At 43.9% G+C, this 24,178-nt stretch overlaps 1 protein-coding gene across 3 annotated transcripts in view; it reads left to right on the forward strand.

Moving 5' to 3' along the window:
• The first annotated feature begins 485 nt into the window (after positions 1-485).
• The window catches only part of TOM1L2 (target of myb1 like 2 membrane trafficking protein), a 56,943-nt gene continuing 33,250 nt past the window's right edge, over positions 486-24,178 (forward strand). For all 3 annotated transcript variants that reach the window (XM_041462359.1, XM_041462360.1, XM_041462361.1), the window contains exons 1-4: positions 486-559; positions 19,337-19,421; positions 20,344-20,422; positions 22,018-22,167. In XM_041462359.1, the coding sequence (XP_041318293.1) occupies positions 508-559; positions 19,337-19,421; positions 20,344-20,422; positions 22,018-22,167 (366 nt within the window). In that variant the 5' untranslated portion in view covers positions 486-507. The remainder of the gene's footprint in view (positions 560-19,336; positions 19,422-20,343; positions 20,423-22,017; positions 22,168-24,178) is intronic.

Genomic DNA, 24,178 nt, shown 5'->3' on the forward strand with positions numbered 1-24,178 from the left:
CGCACCCGCGCCTCAGCGCCCGTCGCTAAGGAAGCCCCGGTGCGTTGCTAAGGGCGGCACGTGACCGGCTCAGCCGCCAATGGGCGTGGAGTGGGTGGGGAGGTCAACTACCAATCAGAACGCGAGAAATCCGTGTCAGCCAATCGGAGCCGGGACCGTGCCCTCGGGGCGGAGAGGGCTCGGACGATTGACGTTTTCTTTGCCCAATAATGATATAGATAGTTTCGGGCTTTGTCCAATAGAGAATGGTAGTCTCATTGTCCTCGCTGCCCATCAAAGGGAGGGCGGGGAAAAGGGCGGGACTACTGCGGGGGCGGGCCCCTCGCTTGACAGTGATGGACACTTTCTTTAACCAATGGCTTTTCCGCGCGTCCTGCAGCTGTCCAATTGAACGCAGGGAGGCGGGAGTCAGCTGCCAGAGCGCGCTGTGGTTGGTGCGCGCGGCTGTCGGTCAGGGCGCGGTGCGGGAGGGGTGGGCGCTGGGCCGCTGTTTGTTGTCATCCCAAGATGGAGTTTCTGCTGGGGAACCCGTTCAGCACCCCGGTGGGGCAGAGCCTCGGTACGGCGGCCTGGGGAGCGCGGAGGGGCCCGGGGAGACAGCGGGGGCTTCGGCCGACGGGCGGGGCTGGAGGCAGCGGGGGGTCCTGGGGGGCTGTGAGCGCTCTGGGGGTCTGTGAGGGGCTGTGGGAGCGGTGGGGGGAGAGTCTGTGAGGGCCCGTGGGGGAAATCTGGGGCTCGGTGAGGGGCTCTGGGGCTTAGGGGAGGTGTTTGGGGGTTTTGGGGATCAGTGCGGGTCGGTGGGGGTGGTGAGGGAGCTCTGGGGGCTGCCGGGGGGCTCTGGAGGTGTGGGAGGGTCTCTGAGGAGCAGGGATTGCAGGGCTGGTGGGGGCTTGCAGGGGCTGGAAGGCGTTTGGGGAGTGCTGGAGGCCTCAGGGCGGGTCTGTGGGGTTAGTGGGGGGCGTGGGGAGGTCAGAGGGCAGAGAAGGTCTGGGGAACAGGCTGCTGTCCCTGAGAAGAGACTGACTCCACGTCGAGATGGATGCAGGAAAGTTGTTGCATCCCCCAGCTCCTTTTCCTGAAGTTGAGTGCCTTCTTCCAGACCACCCCGTCACTGAGCCACTCTTTCCCAAAGTACTGAAACCTCCCTGAGCCTCTGAGTGGGCAGGGGGGTGATGTGGTCTAGAGACACCCATAAGTGCTCGTTTTTCAGCCCGGAGGCTGAATTGTGGTTTTGGTAATGCTTTGGTGCCATTAGCAGTTACTCTGAGCCAGCTTTCACTGCGTGGCCAGTCAGGGCATCTCTGGGCTGCTGTGGCTGCTCCCTCCCTCCCACAGATGTGTTCTTTTGTGGCTACTCATGTTTTGGTCTGGGTTGCCACGGCTGGGATGAAGAAAAGAAAGGAGAAAGCCTGGGCATCACTTGTGCAGAGTTTGGTGACTCTGAGTCCTCAGCTCAGCTGGGTGGGCTCTCAGTGCTTCCTGCTTTCCTCTCTTGGGCCCTGAAGAAATTTAAGATCTCTGACATTGCGGTGGGAAGGAGCAGGCTGGCTCAGGTTCCTGCAGTGCAGGAGGGCGGGCAGTCCCAAAGCCAAGGTGATGCTCAGCCGGGCGTGTCTCCTGCCAGGGAAGGCTGGGAGAATTGGGATTGTTCAGCCTGGAAAAGAGAAGCCTTGGGGTGACCTGATTGTGGCCTTCCCATATCTGAAGGGAACCTGCAGGGAAGATGGAGAGAGAGGGTCTGGAGTGACAGGACAAGGGAGAATGGCTTCAGACTGACAAGAGAGAGTGATTAGATGGAATATTGGGAAGAAATCCTTCCCTGTGAGGGTGGGGAGGCCCTGGCACAGTTTTACAGAGAAGCTGTGTCTGCCCCATGCCTGGGAGTGTTCCAGGCCAGGTTAGACAGGGCTTGGAGCATCCTGGGGTAGTGGAAAGTGTCCCTGCCCATGGCAGGGAGGGGATGAGGTGAACTTTAATGTCCCTTCCCACCCAAACCATTCTGGGATTCTCTAACACAGCTATGCATAGTCTAGCCTACAGCTCTTCCACGCTGATTTATGGAATGATGGACATCTTTGAAAATCATAGTGGAGAAAACTTTTCAGAGCATCAGCTCATGGCCTCAAACCTCTTTTCTAGTCCTTTCCTCGTCCCCACGTGCAGGGACACCCCCTGGCTGAGGTGAGAGGCCCTTGCCTGGGTGAGTCTCACGCTGTGCTTCGAGCGTGGCTGGGCTCTCTCTGTCAGGCTATATGGAGCATATGTATAACTTGCTGTTTATCCTCAGCCATCTGGGCTGTTTATTTCTTCTGCTGAGGGAGAGCAGTGCCGGGAATCAAGGAGAGCAGCTCAAGAGAAAGGTGATTTTAGAGTGAGTTGGCTTTGTTGTGTTTGGCTATCAGAGCAGCCCTGCCAGGACAGCTGGGCCAGGCCTCTGCCTGCGGAGGGAAGGCACCAATTTCTCCTCTCTTCATTGGCAGCTTCTTTTAGCATCAGGCAGTGGTTTGAAGGAGCTGAAGAATTGTTGGGGAGCAGGGAGGGAGGAGTGGTAAAATCTGCTTTTTTAGCCTTCTGCCTGTTTAGCTCCAGAGTGCAAAGGTTTTCACAGCTCTCACATCCCTTCGCTCGCTGAGCAAGCGGTCGCTGCCAGCTTGGAGGCTTTGAACACTGAGCTGCTTCCATCAGATAAGGTTAGGTGTGCAGCTTCCCTTAATGCAAAATTCAGCTGCGCTTTCAGAATGTTTTTCTTTACTCCCAGGGGGGAAGAGATAACTGCAGATTTTATTTTGGAAGACAAATTTTTCTGCTTCTCCTATCGCTGCCAGTTATCCCTTTCTGAGACAGCAGTAAAACAAAAGCATGCCTTGTTCTCAGACACTGCTATTTGCCCAGTGCTTCCACAGTTTGTTTTTCCAATGAGCTTGTGGAATATAATTTTCACTTATGCTTCTCTTCATTCTTTGAAAGAAATGGAATAATTTTGTATTTCTGTTTAAACATATTGTGTTGTACACAGTTGTGATGTTTTCAAGCAAGGCCTAACACTCACCATAAGGGAGAAGTGCAGAAAATCCTGTAGGTCCATCAGCACACCAAGAATGTGTGTTCTCTGCCAGGAAGTAGCAGAGGTTCAAGGGAAGATTTAATTAGGGCTCTACAGTATCTGCAGATAAATGCCAGGTCTGAAAGAACAAAGATGTCAGGAAAGGTTTGGGGAGAGCTGAGAGAGGTAATACAAGGGATTTTCTCTTTTCTCCTCTTTATCTGGATAATGTCTGAAGCTAGGCAGGCTTTTTATGCTAACTCTTTTGCTTAATGTGGGAAAGTAATGCTAGGATGAGCTCAGAGGATTTGTAATGGAGATGGATAGAGTCTCCTGCATCTGAAGTGCCAGTTGAAATGGCAGCCAGGTTCCTCATGGCTGAAGCTTACCTGATTTTTTGGATTTATATGATACCTTCTATTTAATTCCCAGTGTGACATAGCAGAAACAATATAAGCCATCACCATGGCTGCTAATTACAAACCTCACCTAATTTTGCTATAATACTTTGATGGACCTGTGGACACTCAGCTGTCCTTGTGTCTCCAACAAAGTCCTCTCCTGAGATGAGTGGTTGGTTTTTGGTGGGGCTGTTGTGTGGTGTGGCAGCTGTACCTGAGAGATTCCTGAACTGAAAAAAACCTCATTTTCATTCCATATTGCTTTTTACCTGGAGGTTGCTGTGAAGGAAGTTTATAGCATCATTTTACATATAAACCAAAAATCTCACCCAGGATTTTGTAGCAGAATCCAGTACTTCCCAAAGGTTTTGTGAGGTGTTTTTCAGAAGGTCTTTGTGAAAGCTGGTGAGAGTCTAGAGGGTGGAACTGGGTGCCATGGGTTTCCTAGGCTGCCAAGTACAGCGAGGTTGACAAGATCCTTTGTGGCATTGGGTGCTGGCCCAGTTCCTCTGACTGAACTGTTTATTTTTTCCAATCACCGCTGTAAATACCATCTTGAGGAATATCCTGACCAGTGAGGAGCAGAAGAGCAGGAAGATGTGTAGTAAAGCAACTCTGACAGAGTGCTTGCTGTGTGAAGAGGGATTGGCCTGGAGAAAAAGCTGCAATTTACAGTAGTGAGAATTTGCCTTGAGATTCACCATCCTGCCATAAATTGCTTTTTTATCTTTCTTTGTTCAATGGAGCCATCTTTAAAGTGTCACCACTCTATTCAAGGTTATTAGAACAAATACCCTTGCTGCAGGTTAGTGAAAACATCTTTGATGATTAAAGCTGATTGAATTACAAGAATGTGGAGTGCTGGTGACTCTTTTTTGACCATTCTGTTTATTTGATAGTGGTCATGTGGCTTACATGTGAGGACACAGGGAAGCCTGGTTTAGGTTTTTTTGTTTGTTTTACTCTGCAGACATTGCAGAGGCTTCAGGAAAGTGCTTCTTTGTTTGAATCCAAACCAAACCTTGCTGCTGCCCCCTGATGCAGGTGCAGAGGGCTGGCCTGGGGCAGTGAGGTGTGAAATGGGCTCCCCACAGGGTGCTGGATAGGGGCATCAAGGTCAGTTTTGGTCAGGCTCTGGTCAGGGCTGTGTGTGCTGCTGAACTCAGCTCTTCTCAGTGCTGCCCCAAATCTGCCTGACCCAGAGCCAAAGGCCTCTGGGAGTGAAGTTCAGCACCTGAATTAAGTGCAGCGAGACTTGAAAGTTAATTTTTAACAATGAAGAACAACTTCTACACTTAACAATGTAGAAATGGAGGTGTCCTGTGTGGCTGGGAGTGGGGATCAGGTGCTGCTGGTTTACACCCCTGATCCCTGGTGCAGAAGGGAAGTTTCAATGCACGGTGCTGGTCTGGGCACTTGGAGTCTGTTTTTGGAGGAGAAACAGTGTGGTGATTTAAGGAGGCTACAAAAACAAGGTTTCAGCAAAAGATACAGAGGCACTTTATTGAAGCAACAGTGAGGCAGACAGCTTTTCAATTGATTTTTATCAAAGCCCTTGCAGTTTCCATTCAAGGCTGTTAAATTGATAATATATATGGTGGATACAGGCTGTTTTCAGAGCCGCTGTTTTGTTCCCCCCCCCCCCCCTATTTTTTTCTTTTATTTTTTTTTCCTTTTTAATGGGAAAGTGCTTCAAGGGGTTTAAAACAACTTTTATTCTCCCTTCCATAAGAAGCACTTGAGCCTTTTCTTCAGGTTTCTTATATCTCTAAGATTTTTATGATTCTTAGAATAAAAACAGTTCCTAAATAAATGAGTTGATGACTACATGTAGGAACAGAGAAATGCATTAGAGGCAGCAGCCTGTGGTAGTCCTGTGGGAGGCATTAATCCAGCCTTTCTTGTCCACAATTTCCCTAAGTTCCCTTCAGAGTAAACTTACTACTTTGCTGTGCTGTGAAATATTTTTTTTAATAGATAAGCCTTTCCCCAATGCTAGAAATCAGTGTTTAAAGTGTACACCATAATCTTAGGATGTGGTCCACATAAAATATAATTTTTGCAGTGTGCTGTTGGGCTCTGAATCTTCTCTCATCATTCATTGCCTTATAATGAAATAAAAAGTCCTTTGCATTTACCCACAACCATGGAAGCATTGTCTCTTATTCTAAGGGAAGCTTTTCTCCATACAAGGTGGCAGTAACTTTTCTTGCTGTAACAAAAAGATGGATTTTGCCTTTTTCTGCAGTGAAAAAGGCACAAGAAGTTCTTTCCTCAGAGCTGAAATATTTCTCTTGGTACTCCTGTGGCTGGTCAGTTTTTAGAAATCAGCCCCCCACTGCTCATTCAGAATTATGCTTGTCATGCAAAAAGAGCCTGATAAAGTGCTTTTAGTTTTATAAGATTATTTGGATCTGCTTTCACTTCATGACAATGGATTATGTTGTAAGGAAAATCTCCATGAAGTACAAAAATGGATATCTTTGCTCTTTAAAGGAGCAAATAAATACTGAGTCATGAGTCTGGCAACTTGGAGAAACTACGTACACGTGTGAAGCTGGGTAATTAGTATAATGCCATTTAATACTGGGTTACTAAGACTGGATTTATTTTATAGCACAAAAGCAGATTGTAGTTCATGAAGGTATTATAACATGTATTTTTGGGTAATGCTGTTTTATCTCTTTCAGCCTGGTACCCTTAAATGTATATTCCATATGCTTCTAATAGCCATCTATATGTGAGAGTGAGGACAGCTTGTTCCCAGTTTGGTACTGCTCTCCTCATGAACTCAGCAGATTTTTTTAAACTGCATATTTAAAATATGCTTGCCTGAAAACCACAGAAAATCCCCACAAACCCTTCTGACTGATGTAATATTTCATCCAAACCAATTTTCCCCCATAAAAGTACTCTGTGTTTTCCTTTGTGAGGAACAGTTTTAAGGTAGGCAGACTTTCCCTTGATTTCATAAACTATGTTGAGTTTTTAATGAACGATTTTGAAGGTGTTGAAAGCATTTGTGGTATTCTCAGTGACAGTGATCAGTGGAGGGACAACAGCAGCTCTTGCAGAAGTTTTGGTGAGATGATCCTTCCCTGGGAAGGTGCTGCCTGATACCTGCAGGCCTGGGGCTCTTCAAGGCTGGCCTGGCAACCTCCTTCCTCATCTGGTGTTTCCTGCTTGGCCAAAAGTAATTTCATCCTCTGTGCTTGGGTTTAACATCTGTACAATGGGTAGGTGATAAGAGCATAAATGTTTGAAGAGCACAGGGAGAAAGGACATTGTGGGAGCCCTGAGAAGTGAGGAAATGACCCAAAAACCCAGCCTGTGAAACACAGCACAGATCATCCAGAACTAGTTTTCCTCCTTCTCATTTGCATCTGCCTGGGGAATTCCTAGTTTTCTATGTAAAAGAAACTTGTTGCTGAGCATAAAAATCCTACCAAGGATAGATAAGCCTTATCTTCTGTATTTGTGTAGTTATTCTGTTGATGGTTCTGCCCAGTCATTTCAGTTACTGCCAGTGGCAAAAGTCTCTTTTAAAACTGATGATTCTTCAGCACAAAAGATACTTGTCTAAAAGCTTTGCTAGAGCTGGGTCTCTCCTCCCTTAGGAGCAGCTCCTTTCACGTTTCTGTACAACCCAGGGAGTCAGATCTTCCAGCTGCAGGTAACATTTCCCACTGCTCAGAAAAGGGAGATGCAAATAAATCCAGCCAGTCTATTATTGGCAGCATTGTCTTAAATTTAAATATACACTCGATGATTGTTGTCTACCTACCAAAATTATAAGGTGGGCTCCACAATGCAGTAACTCATTTCAAAATCAAGGATTAAGGATGAAAAAAATCTGTGCCCTGTCTGTGTTTGAGCAACTCCTGGCATGGCTGTGTATGGACTATTTACCCATGCTCCTGTTTCTCTTGGTTCCCAGCATTTGGCAGCTCAGTGTAGTCTCAGGGAGCATCAGGAGACTCAAAAATGAGGAGATACTCAGAAGAAACTTGTTGAATAAGTTGGTTACCTTGTAGCCTGCTTGTTCCTTGAGAGTAGGGCAGCCTGTTCCCCAGCTGGACCTCAGAAACCTTCTGGGTTAAATTAGCTTGGGAAAAAAATCTTTTTCCAAATTCAGATCAAAGAAAACATACAAAAAGTGAAGGCACAGATCTGTGTTATGAGCTGTTTAAACTGTGTTTGAATACCAGGAATTTTTCAGAGCATTGGTTTCATATTCTTAAGGCAGGAAAGACTTTGTTTCATCCCAAATGTGGTCAGGAATGTTGAAGATGTTAACTTGAACATGTTGCATCCTCTTTATTTTCATGGGGTACATTTACTGCAAGAAATATTACTGGTTTCCTAATTGACTGAAATAACAAAAAAATCCCAGTTTTTGCCTAGCTTAATAAATGCAGAAAGTCCCTTTTAAAAATCTGGTATTTCCTGACTTTTTTTTTTTTTTTAAACTTTTATTTTGTCTCAATTATAGCTTTCTGCATTTATTTTACCTTGCCTTTCTTTGCCCATAAGCACAAAAAGCTACCTTGAGCATATTAAATAAATTGCAAGCTTCAGCACTTTGCCAGCAATTTTTGGAAAATTTTATGATATTCTGAGCCTACAGGTGAGAGATATTTCGTATCTTTGTCTTCTGAGACTAATAAATACATCTGTATATTAAATAGAAGCATTTTACTTAAGCTTTGGTGACCAAATACTTACTGAAGTACAGATAATGTTTTTAAGAACATCTGCAAGGCTTTGATTATTAGTTTTGTCCAAGAAGTCCTGCCTAAGTAAGGTTTTGATTGAAGTGATCCAGAGATGAGATGCTATGTTGTGGTTTTTCCTCCAAGACCTCTTTGACTGCAGTTGAAGCTATAACATCTGTTGCTCTTTCCCCTCTTTTTCACATAAGTTGTTGAGGATCTTAACTCCTCAGTTTTCACCAAAAAGCTCTCTGATCAGTTAACAGAGTGTTAAGGAATTCCCCCAGTTAATTGGTTCCTAATTTAAGGATCAGGAGAGAAAATATGCAAATTTTATTGGAATATTTCATCTGTAGTGAGTTTTGAAATCCGTCTCCGCGCTGTGACCCGAGTTATTTCCTGAATTCTGTCTGGTATTTTCCTGAGCAGTTGTCATGGGATATAGGTATGATAATAAGATGATTGATAGTGGGATGTAGAGCTTGGGCTGGATGCAGCATGTATTTGGGTTTGTGTTACCCTGAGCTCACATTTAAGCTGTTGTAGTAAATAGCTTGTTTTTTTCATTATCTTTGAGCTGCCCTTTCTCTACTGATTTTCTGTGGTTTTAATTAGAAGGGTATTTTGCTGAAAAGAGCGAACTCAGACCTTTGTGAAATTTTCTGCTAGTACAAATAATGGTAAATCTGAAATCACTTATTAGACAAGGAGTTGTTATGGCAACTATAAGATGGTTGGCTAATCAGAGAGTGAGATCAGTTTTTATTTACAAGTGTAATGAGCAATTAAGTTTGAGCAGCTGTCAGACTTGGAAAGTGATTAAAGTTCAGCAAACAACCCAAATGGGTCAGTGTTCAGTTCTGATGGTTTTCTGACACTGCAGCTTGATCATCTGTGGGTTTTACCTACTATAATTAAAACTGCCTTTTAAATCCCCATCCGTGCCAATGACTTGGCATAGCCAATGAGTAGAAAAACCCCTTTTTCCTACCAGGTTCTTTAATGGGTATTGGCCTGGAGTCTTGCTGTGGGTAATGAGGTATTTCACATGTAGCATTCCCTAAAGCAAAGCTCAGTTTGGATGCAGAATCATCTCCTGGCTGTGGTGATCACCAGGAGGGAGCTGGGGTGCTGCAGCCTGGCTCAGCCTTTGCACCTCTAAAGGCTCCATTTCGTTAGAGGCAGCATTTAGCAGTTGTTGGTTGCTCAGGGAGCTGCTGCTGGGCTCAGAGGAAGGATGTGCACAGTGTGCGTGAACATTAAACCCAAAGGAAGTGGAGAAAGACGTGATTCACCCAGAAACAGGAGGGAATGCCCAGGAGAGGCTGACCTTGGCCAGATCTGGTCACAGTGAACAGGGCAGGCTGCTCGTCCTCATGGCTTTCTCAAGCAGGAGGAGCTGGTTCTCTGCAGATTCCAAAATATTGCACGTGTTCACTGGCAGGGTTACCCTCCCAGCCTATTTCATTGCTGGGGTTTGCTTCCCTGCTGCACGTGTTAAATAAGCCAAACTGTTTGTAAGCCTGGCTCAAAATTTGTGTTCCAGTTAGAATTTTAACTGTCCAAAACAGTTAAACCAGTAGAGTTATTTTCCAAAATTACGCTGCAGTCCTCTGATACATTTACATTTTTATTAATTTTGCCACACTAATGGTATGATGTAATAGAGGCAATTGCAGTGGAACATGAAATGGATTGGGACAGCTCCTGACCTGAAGAATTTACAAAGTTGTGTGCTTATATAGCACAAGTTGGTGAATGGGGACTTAAAGGAAAATTAAAATGACAGTCTCAGAAATAGGCATTTGCATACTTGACCTAAACTTCTGGTATTTACATTTTCTATTTATCAGTCTTTTCCAGGCTTATCTACAGCAGTGGCACATGAAGAAACAGGGCTGTAAAAATGGAACAGAATTTTTAGTAGGGTTATTAGAGACCAAGAAATCCACATTTCTCAGCCCCCAAGATAGGATTGCACATACGTGTCTTGTTATTGCTGTTGCCTGAATTGCACTTGGGTTTCCTGAGGAGATTGCTTGGGAGTGTTTATCTGCTGAGCTTCTGCAGGCATAGCAAGCAGAATGGGCAGCTGGCAGTGGAGCCTTTCAGTGACCACAGCACTGGCAAAAGTAATTCCTGTCACCTAGTGGAAGAGGAGCCAGCTCTTCTTCTCCTCCTCCCATGATGAAAACACTTAGAGTATTCCAGACACTGATCCTCAAGCTGTGGAGATTTTGGAGAATTGGGATGGGGTTGGAGCTTGCTGCCTCTTGCACAGGCCTGCTGTTGTTCTGTAGAGCAGTACAAGGGAAGGCTGAAAAACTGAAATGCAAACTGAAGCCTTCACACTAGAAAACACAACCCATCAACTCTCAAAAGCTGCAGACTCCTCTGTCTAGTTCACTCTACGTGTGGGATAATTGTGGTTTTCCAGAGGATGCAGCTCTCACCTTCCTAGTTGTAGGAGAGGGGTGGGAACATGCACGTGGAATAGTTACTGCAGGAGTTGTTGCATTTCACTTGTAACACATTTTAATTATCATGTGTGAACACTTGCTTTAAAATCCCATGTAGCATGCTGCAGCAAAGGAGTAAGCCTGTTCTTGTAACTGCCTCCTTGTAGGAATAGGTGATTTTGCCTATTTTTTCCCCTCACTCAATAGTGTTTTCAGTTTATTTTAAACATGTGAAAATCTGGGCAACTGATTTTAGGAGTAGCCTGTAAAAATAATACAAATAATTCTAATGTAAGAGCGTGATAATTCTTTCTGCCTCATAGTTTGTTTGCAGCAAACATTTTACAAGTGAGCAGGTGGGAGGGGGATTTTGAAATATATGGGGATGGATTTTTAGAGTTTGCAGCTGACATGGATTAAAAATTCTTAGAACATTTCATCCATGAAAGGCAATTAGTTTTGTTTTATGAATATGAAAAGCACGTAGCTTGTAAGTACTGGAGTGAAGTCCCAAGTGAGTTATTAGGACTTGCTTTACTCATGTAGTACAAAATTGGCCATCAAGAGCTGATAGATTTCAAATATAGCTCACTGACACACTGATCATCCATAACTTTTCATAAAGTCATTTTTTTGGGCTCACCTGTAATTACTAGATGCTATTGAAGTCCTGAATGGGGCAGATAGTCACAGATCAGGATACCTCCTTCCTCTTGATGGTGATTACAGCATGTTGTGCTGCTGGGATATGGAATTGTGATGCCTCTCTGCCTGCTTTTCCTACTTTCAGCTGCCTCTTTCTCTGAGATTCATAAGTTAAGGCTGATAAAATGAATGGAGTCTGCTCTTTTTTTTAGCAGTTGTGGTTTTTTTGGCATTAGGAAAAATTAATGCAGTCAGTGGTTTTGGGTTATTTGGGCTGTTTGTGTGAGTGGTTCTCAGCTACTAATGGGTTTTTGGAAAATGATTATTTTTTTCGGCTTCTTTCTTTGTTTTTTTGGCAGCCAAAACTGTTAAAAAATCTGGTATTTGTAGTGTTAATCAACAGATGTTATGCATCCAGTATGTCAGTGCTTTAATACCTGAATTAAAGTTTTTCAGTTAAGAAACTGGTAGCCCAAGTTAAGGAATGAGGTAGCCCCTCCAACCATCCAAATTCCAGAAACTAAAACAGGATGAAAACTCTTTGGCAAGTGGTGGGCTACAATCTAAGTTCTGGCTGTGGAAATGACCAAATGTCGATGATCTTGTTATAAAGCACTGGCTGCTGGACAGTGTTCAAAGGAGGAGGAGATTTGGGTACCCATCCTGATGCGCTGACCTGTTAAAACCACACCGCGCTGATAAATTCTCCCACACAGAATCGTACGGACACGTCGCAGCAGTCGCAGTTAAATTTAGAAAAGGCAAATCTGAAGGAGACCATTTCATCACCCAGGAGATTTTAATTTATGCTTTCATGCCTCTCATTCAGAGAAGAAAGATGGACACTCCGAGTGGGATAATATTAAACTGCTGGAAGTGTTGCCTAATAGATCACAGATGTCTGTGAAGTGGCAAGTCATCATCCCCCCGACACAACAGGACAAGGGGACACTGTCACGAGATGTGACATGTCATAAAGGATCATTGATTTTTTGCTCCCCTACTGTAAATCAAACATCTCCATTCAAATCCATTAAAATCCATTAATACAGGGTGCAGATTTTAAAACTGCTTTGACATTTCTGATTGAAGGCTTGGGCGTATCGATTCCTGACGTGAGCGGGTCCCTGTTTGTCAATCAGAAAGTAGCACCATCATCTGAAAAGCGTGGGTTGGCAGCGAGGTGGGAATCTACCCAAGGTCACTGCTAAAAGAGATGAGGAAACGTGCAGTGAAGGCTGAATTTTGGGGAAAAGTGTCTCTGAATCATGCAAATGGCTTGATGAGCTGGGAGCTGCTTGTGTGTGACCTCGCTCTGAAGGACGGCTATTTACAGTACATGGGTCAACATGTGAGCTCTGATGAGTGTCAAGGCATGGGAGGAAGGTGGCTTTCTGTGCTTTGTTTCTAAAGCTGTGTAGAATTGAGAAGTCAGATGGATTTCACTGTGTTTTAAAGAAGCAGTAGTGTCTCTCTGCCATCTGTTTTGGAAGAGAGCAACTCGCATACACATGTCATTCAGTGCAGTTTGCTGTCAGCAGCAACAATTTCTGCTGATGGGGGAACTTCAGGGAGAAGATTCATAACAAAAGTCTTTATTGTATAGAAACACACCGTTCTGCTTGGGATCCAGCTTCCAAATGCTTTTAAGGACTGTGACTAAACTACCATTTATGCCTGAGATGAGAGACATCTGAGTACAGAAGCTGCCTGGACCAGGTTGTCCTGCCAGGCCTTTCTTGTGCAATACAATTGCAGATGGGAAGGTCTGACTGGTTTTACACCCTGCAAATGTGTCAAGACCTTTGAGATGAGATAAACTAAGTGAGCCATGCTGATATGCTCCCTTCCCTGCTCTGATATTAGTATAAGGCTTTCTGTTTTGGTTTTCTTTTTGTTCAGGTGAAGCTCTGATCTGAGTATGAAAGAAAAGTCTTCTTTGTTGTACAGCTGTTAATATTTATTTAATATGTATTAATCCGTTCACCTTGCTCTGCTTCTGAACCTGCAGTGCAGCTGTGCTCAGTTAATCACCTGGAGTTTCCTGCACCTGAGAGGCTGAATTTGTGGGTGATGTTTTTTTCTGCAGCATATCTAAATCACAAGAATGTTGTAGCATGACTGTGAGTACCATGAGGTCCTTAAAAAGGCACAGTAATTATGTACTATATATTCATGATTGCAGGTACGTGTGATCTGGAAAGCAGGTTGGAGGAAGTTTGGCATTTGGGTGGCACCTTCAAAAAGAAGAAAACCTGAAAGTTAATTGGAGAAAATGACAGTTCCCAGTTTACTGCTGTGTCTTCCAACAGCACTCGAGCTAAATACTCTTTAGGATTGCACATGTGCCTGTCCACAGAGTCTCTTTATTTTATTTTAACATAGACTCTGCAGCCATTGCCAACTATTCATTTATTCAGCACCAGCAACTTTGGCAAAACAATGAATGGAAGATAAATGATTTGATCCCAAAGAGTTTTAGTGTGAACATAGCTAAAAACCAAGTGAAAAAGCACAGTGGTCATGACAAGTGGTGGCCGGTGCTGCAGCAGTCCAACCCAAATCACGTTTTCTGTAGTGCTTTGCCGTTCAGATTGAGCCCGTTTGTTCTAGCTGACTGGCTTTTTCCTTGGAAGTGTGAAGCTCAGCATTTTCAGAGCAGTGTGAAATAAGGAATGTAGAAAAAGGACTTGGAGCAGTGAGGTGGCTAATTGAAAAATGCTCTTGGAGCTGCGCGCTCTAACAAAGAAGCTGGCAGGGTTTTATGAGTAAGTCACTCCTGAGTTGAGTTTTGATCTTGAATTTTGAATGAGTCACATTTATATTTTAATAGGAGCATTTTGATAAAAAGGAGCAATCCTCCTGTTGGTTACCATAATGTCTAAGTGGCCGTGACTGTCTTTTTAAAAGCAAATATAGAGAAACAAGAATAGACTGTTGGGTCCAGGAGTATCCAAGTGTGTTATTTGAGTGTCTCTGTCTCCCAAGTGAAATGCCTTGAACTCAGCAGCTTTGTGAGTGCTGGGGGTCTTTGGTCTTATCTCCATTTTGCTTGGACAGCTAAAATATGTTTCCATGGCCTCTGTATGGTCTTTCTCTGAATCTTATTGATGGTGCTGTGGGGGTCATTGATGATTGAATCCGAGAGACACAACTGCAGTCACAAAATGTAATGGTGCTTTAAAGTGTAAAACAGCCCTATAGGCTACAGCCCAGAGATGTCATTGTCCCATTCATTGGAGCAATCTTGTCTGGTTTGCATTGCCTTGCAAAACTCTTGCTATTTTCCTGGAAGCCCAGTCTGTAAAAGCTTTTTGCTTTTACCCTCAGTGGATGCCCCTTGCTTCTGAGAGAGCAACGCTGCATTGAAGGGAGGGGAACCAGCAGGATGGAAGCAAAAACCTGCTGATACTGTGGCTCCTTCTGATCCTTATTATGCAGAGTGAAATATAACATATCTGGCTGTTTGATTTGCTAATTTCAGTGGTGGAGCACAGCTGGTAGGCAGGTGGACTGTTAAGAGACAAGACAAAGATCTAAGATCTGCAATCTTATGAACTTGCAAGCAAAAAAGAAAAAACAACCACAAACCCTAAGATGTTTTATGCTATTTGAACACCAAACACTGTTGGAGGGAAGGAGAGAAGTGTGGACTTGGAGCTTTCTTGGTTTTGGATCTCTCTAACACATTGCACTGGTGTGCATGTCTCTTGCATAAATAGAAGGTGATTTTGTGTGTGTAGTTCGTCCCAAATGTATGAATTGAGAGTCTCTGAAGCAACATCTGGAGAAGACCCAAGAGAGAAAACTGTGAGTTCTCTGAAAAAAGATCTGTTCATTCATGAGATTCTGATATTCAAACAGAAAACTGCAGTTGTGCTCTTTCCATTTAATGTTATTTCTAGCAAGTGCCACATTTAACTTTCCCTTTTGCCTTTTCTCCCAAGACCATTCTGCAGCACCATAAAGATTTACTGGTACTTATAAATGGACTTTTGGAGAGATTTTTACCCTGGTCTTGTCATCATTCAGGCTGGAATAGCTGCTCTCAGTGCTTCCAGCAGTCAGAATTCCAATCTCAGCTGTACAAACATGCACATGGAGCAGTAGTGTGGATTGAAGAGAGCAGAGAGGAGCTTCTTGAGGATAACCAGTGTTAGTGTTCCTCTGTGAGGTCGCTTTTGACTTGGTTTCAGGATGGGTGATAAAAGTCCTTCTGTTTTCTTCCTGCATTTAGAAGTTAATTGCTGCCTTGCCCTGCCCTGTGTAACCTGTTTGTGATTGTACAGGAATTTCTGACCTGGTTTCCTCGTGGTGACATCTCAGGTCGGAGCAGGTTGTTTGGGCAGAGGCTTGGCTGGGGGTGTGTGCACAGAGACTGTTTGTACTGGGAACTTTACACTGCTGAACCCTCTGGGTGCTGTAAATTATACAGGATTTCAGCATGAGCAGGGAAATGCTGATATTGCCGTTTGGCAGAGCGTGGAAATGCGACCACAAGAGTTGGATCTCAGAGGGAAGGTGTGAATGAGAAAAATAGCACCATTTTTTCTCCTTTTCCTCACAGACTACAGATAAGCTGATGCTGTGTGTGCATATGCAGTGCCCCAGGTCTGCTGCGTGTCAGGCGTGGAGTGCCAGATTGTCTTTCTTCCCACCAGAACATTTATGCTTTAATTTGGGGCACGTGGTGGGAACTGATAGCATCTTGTTTCAGAGAGAGACTTTCTGATAATCTCACTGGTGGTATCATGTCTCTGTGTGAGACACAAACCCAGCATTATCCCAGTGCTCAGAGCTGTTCCTGAGTCAGGAGCTGTGCAAGGAGCCATTGGCACCAGGCTGGGAGCTGCCAGCCCTTCCGTGATGCAATTAAACTGTACCATAAACTCTTCAGTTCAGGGCAAACTCCTCCTCATCACCTTCCCTCTTAACATTTCTTACTGCACCCTGGAATCCTTTGGTCACATTCCAGAGTTCATGTGTGAATGAACTGATGCCTTTTAATGGGTGTGAAAGAGGGTGAGGAACTGATTACTCTTTCAAAGGGGATTTGCATCATTTGTGTGCCATTCCTCTGCTGTCCTGTCTTAGTTTCCAAGATCTGTTTAATCTTGTCAGCTGTATCTGGGTGCTGTTTGAGGAGGAGCCTTCCAAAGTGTCCATGAAATACTGGACAGGTTATTGAGTATTTTTAATTTCCTGCATTTAGGCTATGTTGTGTGGGGATTCTCTTACAGCTGAGTGCAGGCAGAGCTGTTTCACTAGAAATCCAGAATTACAACCTGCTGTGTTTTGGTTCTAGAAGAACTCTGCAGGCTTTCAATTCGTTGCAGCACAATGCAGCTCTTCAGGCAAATCCCACCCAAACCTTCTCTGCAGCCAGTGAACTCCTTTGTACAGCTGAGAGAGCACTGCAGCAGCAAATCTGGGTCACACACCCTACAAAGGACACACAACTCCAGATGACAAGTGCTCGTGTGCTCTCTGTTGCTGAAGAAGAGACTAAAATTAGCTTCTGACTCTTACTCGAATTAAAAATTACCCAAGGGGAAAAGAACTATTTCTCAAGAAGGGAACTGTTATGTCTTAAACCCACACAGTCTCAGCTGTGTGTGCAGAAATGCAAAAATAAAAATGTAGTAACCAAGTTTTTTGGGAGAAAGGGGATTTTGTTTCCCCTGGAGTATCTCAAAAAAGGGAATATTACCAAGGTTATCAGGGACCACAGATGAGCATTCTAGTGCTAACCTCTGTACAGTGCTGCAGCAGCATCTCTTCACTCTGCTATCTTCAAAATATCACTTTTTTTTTACCTAGGGAGTGCTGCCATATCCACATTTTGTCAAAATACACCTTAACTCCGTGGGTTTTACAAGACCAGCGAGTGAATTGGCTGCCAGCACAACTTCGTGCAGGATCAGCATTTCCCAAAATCATATAAAAAAAGTGATTATAGCAGACCAGAGAGACTGAACATTGCTAAGTTGCTGCCTGATGCCAAATACTGTCAAGAACACACAAATTTCTTAATATAGCTTAAGATTAAGGAAACAAATGATGTGCCCAGTTTAGGGAATACTCTCTCTTTAAGGCACAATTCTTATTTTGGAGCATTTGGCTTGTAAATCCTTTGCAGCTCTGGGGATCACCTTCTCTAGCAGATCAGATGTAGTGATTTTTTATTTTTTTTTTTTTTATCTCTGACTGTTAAGGGTTTTTTCCTAATGTTAAATAAAATGTTTTCCTAAGCAATAAGGACTATATGGAGGTGAAGGCAGATTACATTCTGTAGCAATAAAACCTTATGTAGACTGTAAAAACACAAAGCAACTAACAGAAGTGATTCTTACAAGTAGCTTTGCACAAAGATAAATTCCTGTATCCTAGAAAACATTAAACAGCTCTGCCTGCACTGTAAATACAGTAAATTAAAAATTCTCAGTAACCTGTCTAGCATTTAATGGACATTATGGAAGATGTGCATCTCTCAAGCATAAAGAATTTTCATTGACCAAAGTAAACTTTACCATGAGGTGGTGATGGCTGAAAAAAGATCCAGCTGGGAGATTTTCAGCCTCCATTCCCTCCCCTGTGGGTACACTGCAGTGCTGCTTCTCAGAATGAGAAGTGAGGTCTGTAACAAATATTTTCCTGTTCCATAATCTTCTTTTCCGTGGTTCTTTTCTGTTCAGCTCTCCCTTCTGGGGTTTTGCATAGCAGTCTGGTTTGTTTCAAACTGCTTCTTGGTGGAGCTGCTTTAACAACGATTTTGGTGTAGACAAGTCACTGAAACTTGAATTACCCAGGCACAGTCTTTCTCCAAACAATATCCCATAATTACGGCCTGTGGGCATTTGTATCCTCAGTCACAGTAATGGAAATATTAATAGGAAAAAACCCACTGTTGGTAAACAAAAAGAGATGTGTGAAGTCCTTGGAGCCTGGTCTTTCTAAACAAAATCTGCCGTGTCTTGGGGTACAGATTTGGGTTAGATGTAGACAGAAGGATATTTGGAGAAGATGGTACCTGTGGTTTTGTTTCTACTTTGAAATGTTTAAATGTGGGTTTGCTTACCCTCTTTGCCTTCCAGCACTGAATGCCAGGGATCTGTAGAAAAACCCAGAGTAATTTAGAGAAGGTCATGCTTGGCTCAAAGGTTCCCTTTTTACATCTTCCTAGTGACAGGCTTTTATGTTCAACTTAACATCATTCCTGCATGTGGGTAGCAGATAGGATTTGCATGCTTTAAGTGAGGAGTGTGAAAAATTCCAGGGATGTTCCAGGCACTGCTAGACAGAACTATATTGATTTAGGAGGAAATCCCAAGGAGGAAATAGTTCTTGTCAACTGATTACTACAAGTTATGGTTATGCTACTCCTGCAGATGTCTATAAATTAAACTGCCAACAGTTGGCATCTGCCACTGTCACAGTGCTATAGGTCATCCTTCCCCGGGAATTGAGTGATGCCAGAGTGACTTAACCTGCCACACAAATAGTGAGGGAAGATTTGGGAGGAAGGCAGAGCTTGGGAGGTGTGTACAGAGCCCCAGCATGGAGAGGGACATAGCATGGGACAGATATCATGACCTGAACTGTTATGTGCTAAATGTTTTCACATGCTGGTGGGTCTTTTTGTGCTGAAATTCCTTGAATTCTGCCTCCAGGTTGCTATTTTTCCTCCCTCAATTTATGTGGAGGTATTATCTGCTGAAACAGGGAAGAGGTCATGCTGGTTTGGGGGGATATTTTCCTAGCTCATAACTTGCCAGCAATGCAGCATCTGAAGAGATTAAATTGGAATTAGCTGACATTTTCCTACTCTCCCAGGAATTCAGGAGTCTTTGAAGAACAGCCCATCTATGTGGGCTGGAGGGATAATTGATTCTGTCTGGAAACCTCTATGCTGATCCCTAAAACCAGGATGGAAGGATTGACATTGTTTACTGTCAGCAGGGATTTGTTTTTTTCTGTCTGTTACTGAATAGTTTCAGCTTGGAGTAACTGAAGATGGATTGAGGTATAGACCTAATCAGGAAGATGTGAAAAGATTTATTTTTCTTTACTTTACAGAAAAGGCCACAGATGGCTCTTTGCAGAGTGAAGACTGGACACTTAACATGGAGATCTGTGACATTATCAACGAGACAGAGGAAGGGTATGTGCCATTTCAGCAGACTTGGAAAGGTCCCTGATCACAATCTTCTTCTGGTTGTACTCAGCATGTGAGGAGGTGCAGTGAGGCTGGGGACAGATGCTTATGGTTTGAATGCAGTTTGCAGATCAGTTGCTTGGTTTTCCTGCTCTCAGAAAATACTGTATGATGCAGTACCTGTAGGATTCAGGATGAGAGGAAATGGCATCAAGTTGTGCCAGGAGAGCAACTTATTTAGATGATGTATTAGGAAAAAATTCTTCACTGAAAGGGTGGTCAGGCACTGGGTCAGGCTGCCCAGGGAAGTGGTGGAACCACCATTCCTGGAAGCATTCAAAAAACATGTGGATGTGGCATTTTGGGACATATTATAGTGGTGGGCTTAGTGGTGAGTTAATGGTTGCACTCAATGATCTAAGAGGGCCTTTCCAACCCAAATGATTCTGTGATATTTTCTGTGGTCAGTCTCTGCTTGGGAGGGCTGGCATGAAAAACTTTTTGGAGAGGGTGCCACCTTTGTTTTTCAGCAGGTGTATCTCTTTGCAGTGCCTTTCATTTCAGCTGTTTGTGTAGACAGCTTTTTTGACACACCTCCAGCACCAGAAAGCTTTGCTGCTTGCAGTCTGCAGGAGAACTGATCACTGCTCTTATTCCCTGGGCTTGTCAGAGTGGCTGTCAGTCTTCCCTGCCTATTCAGCAGACTGGATTTTTGGAGACTTAGGGCATTCCTCCAGTCTTGATTTCTGTGGTACTTTGTCTCCTCACATATTTCTCCATGACCCTGGTTTGGTTGTAGTCAGATGATCTGAAGTTAATCTACATGCTTATGTCCAGCTGGAAATGGCAAAGGATTCATTTCCCACAGTTTATGGGATGTGAAAAGCCTGTCTGAGCTGTCTGTTAAAATGGTGTGTTTCCCCTTCAGGCCCAAGGATGCCATTCGAGCACTGAAGAAGAGGCTGAATGGAAACAAAAATTACAGAGAGGTCATGCTGGCGCTGACGGTGAGTGGGGGCAGGCTGGAATGCTTCAAAGGGCAGAACCCTTTTGTCATTTTCCTCTTCCTGGCACTCTCTTGAATGTACACACTATTTCCTTTAACAGCCACTGCTCTGCCCTTTTCTTCTCTCCAATTGCCTCCTCACTTCCTTGGGGAGAGCTGCTGGAAGCTTTGCATAGCGGTTTTCCAACTCAATTGATTTCTGCTTCTTTTCGTGGCTCTTATTCATCCCAAGTACTGACTGAGGAGAGTTAAAGTGGCTAAAATGGGTCTGTTACTCTTTGAGGTTTTCCTTTCTACTCTCATTTCCCTGTGTCCAGCCATTCCTCCACTCCAAGGCAACAGCTGTGGACGTATCTGCAAGTGAGGATGATGAACTTGCCATATTTTCAGCTTCATAAGTAGCTGATGCACAATTTCCCTTGTGAATGAATCTCTGTAGGAGACAACGCATTAATTTATGCTGATCTAATTTCACTCAATAAAGTGTAAATTATATTCTGTGCATTTAGACAGCACTGCTTAGGTGCGGGATAATTTAGCAGTGACCTTTCCTGCTGATGGCTTTAGCTGGAAGTTTCCTGGGTAGTGCAGCCCTCCTGAGTGGGGTGCTGGGCTGCCTCTGGCAGTAACTAGATCGAGTTATCCTGCTGTGGGGAGGTGATCTGCATGATTCTTTCACAGAGCTCTTGTTGCATCTCCCTGACGAGGCGTAGCTGTACTTTTTGTCTTCTTGCCATTTCCTATCCTGGATTGTCATTTTGACAGATTACCAAAGTCCAAACCATGAGATTATCCGTTGTGCAGGAAAGAGCAAAATCCATCAGGAATGAGCCCGTGTCATCATGGCTGATGAAAGTAGCTGAAGGAGGAGAGTAATTACAGATTCCTCAGTACAGAGTCGCAGTGGTTATTAGGCATGGCTGTAAGGAGAAGTGACGCGTTGGATTTATCTCCATGCTAATCATGTTCTTCAGAGAGAAATCAACAGCTGTTCTTCCATGGCAGTTGAATGGCAAGTGGAAGGTGCCTCCAGCTAGGTTGCAGGGGGAAAATGTGTCAAAGTATAACCTGTCAGAGCATTCACAGGGGAGTGTTTTGAATGAGTGAAGATCATTCACCTGAATTCCCAACTCTAAAACATGGCTTATAGCTCGGAGCAACTGGGTCCAGCTGTGTTCCAGGCACACAGAAAATGGTGGAGTGGCGCAGCACGATAATATCTCACTGTGACAGGATGTCCTCTGTCTTACCTGCTCCTGATGGGCTGCTGAGTACTTGGCTGTTCAGCTGCTCTGGCTGGAAAGTTCTGCTTTGAAGACGAAGAAACTTTCTATTTCTTTACCTTGAAAACAGGAAAGGTGGATCACAAAAATGCCCAATATGTTAACAGTGGGTGAGGTACAGCTGATTCTGTGTGTAGAGAAGTTTTTTGGCAAAACTGGGGAAGAAAAGAAGTAGTAAGAGTATAACTGTGTTCTCCCCTCTATCTTCTCACTCTCCCATCAAAAAATCTAAAATAAATTTAAAACTCAGGCGGTGTGTGTGAGATCAAGCTTTGCTCCAACAATGAATGCTGGGTTTTCTTTGTGTGTGTAGGTGTTGGAGACCTGTGTGAAGAACTGTGGCCATCGCTTCCACGTCTTGGTGGCAAACCGCGACTTCATCGATGGCGTTCTGGTGAAAATCATCTCACCCAAGAACAACCCCCCCACTATAGTACAGGATAAAGTCCTAGCACTGATTCAGGTACACAGCTTGTCTCTGCTTCCATATGTTGCTGCCTGAAATAAGGAGTGTCTGCTTCGATGCTACGCATCACTAAACATGCTGTCATCGTTAAAAATGTGGCAAGTTTTTTATATATAAACTCAAACAATATATCCAGATTGGTGGGGAAAAGCAGACATGTACACACATAGATATTTTATCCAGGGAGAGCTGTTTGGTTAGAGAGGTACTGTGCTAAAACAGAAGGATTTAGTAAAAGATAAATGGATGCTTTTGCAATTTAACAGTCATATCTAGAAGCTGGAGACTTGCCTTGGTGATGAGCTTGTCATCTGAGGCCAGGAGATTTCAGAGGATTGTGCTTTTGGTGTCAGCTGCAGAACACTTGCCTTTCTGTGTCTGTTTCCCTGACCGGAAAATGGAGCTGTTTCCCTCCATTTGAAAGCATTCTGCATTCCTTTCAAAGATAGTTATAGAAGAGTAAATGACCATACAGGAATTAAAATGGTTTTGGTGTCTTTTCTGTGGTTATTGTGCAGTAAAAGCACACTGTCAGATCCTTGCCTGCAGTGGGAAGTTCAGACATGGGCCTGTCTGCCACTTCTCCTTCTGTGCAGCACAACAATAAACAGCCATGTTAATTCCACAAACCATTAGCCACACATGAGGAAACATTGGTGCCTGCCTGGAGGAAATCTGACAATTATAGGAAGCTTTATCACTAAGCTTCCACAGGCTACTGCATACACCAGAGACTAAAAGACAGTGCGTATTTAAAATGATATAAACCTGCTGCAGTGTTCCTCGTGGGGAGGTATTTACAAATGCACAGCATCATTCACCAGACATACTTCTGATTTTTATGGCAAAGCATGCACTTGGATTTCTGCTGCTTTATTTCTTATTTGGGTACAGGGATAGGGCATCCTTAGAGCGTGACAATGTAAATAAGTGATTTTCAAACAGGAAATAGGTAGGGTGGGCATTGAGTTGAGGTCTGTGGGGTCCCTTTATTTCTGGTATATGATTTTATGGCTTTTTAAAAAAATAGCACAAAATTAGTGAATTTATTGAAAGCAATTCTTCTGCATCTGACTGAGCCCTCAGGTTTCTGCCTCCCTTTATGGGAGACTGGATGCATGCAGTGACCAGGAGATGAGGTTAAAAACTGTCCCATAAAGACAAACTGGGTGTGTTTCCATCTTGTTTTAGGGAATGTTGGTTTTGCTGGGATCTGGGTTTAAATGGATTCCCAGCTGTGAATGCAGCTAAGATGGGAGTGTTTGTAACATAATCAGAAAGCCACAGTCCTTGCCTCAGTGTATTAAACAGAGCTTTATCTGAGGAGACTTAGTGCAGTAGAGCTAAAAGCCTCACTCTGGGTACTGAATGCCTTTTGATATAAAAAGCCTGAAAATTATGAAGGTTGCCTGTGGGTGTGTTCTGTACATGTCTCTTTAGCTGGAGGTGGTAGGGGACTTTGTTTTCCAGATTGCCTGACAAGTTTGGAAGAGTGATGGCAGTCACTCATCCCAAGTGCCCTGTGGACACACACCCCCAAAATACCCCATGACAGCTTCACTCAGCTGAGGCTGTGCTCTGTAAAGCTCCCTGGAGCTGGAGTTAACCCTGTCCCAGAGGGCTGATCTCAGCTTTGCCCCACCAACATTGTATTTATCCCTTTCTATATCCATTTTTTTTTTAATTGGGGAATTAATAAGAGCAGAAATGAGAGGATTAATAGCCCGGACTTGGAAGCATGGAAGAGAACTGTACAAACAGCACACATCTTCAGGCAGACAGCTCTGAAATTCATGGGCCTTTCCATAACAAGGGTAGATAAAGCTGCCATCCAGTTTCTTATCTAGAGACTTGTTTTGAGATGTTGAGCATCTTGTGTCTCACTTTCTCAACCTATTTCCCAGTGTACATGAATTAGCATATGTTACGCAGTGCTTATCCTTCCTTCTTCACCTTTCTGGGAGGCCTTGGAAATATTCCTTATCACTGTGCCCCTAGTAAAAGCTGT

The sequence above is a fragment of the Pyrgilauda ruficollis genome, unplaced genomic scaffold (genome assembly GCF_017590135.1).
Source record: "Pyrgilauda ruficollis isolate IOZ18807 unplaced genomic scaffold, ASM1759013v1 scaffold16, whole genome shotgun sequence".
In the NCBI taxonomy this organism is placed as follows: Eukaryota; Metazoa; Chordata; class Aves; order Passeriformes; family Passeridae; genus Pyrgilauda; species Pyrgilauda ruficollis.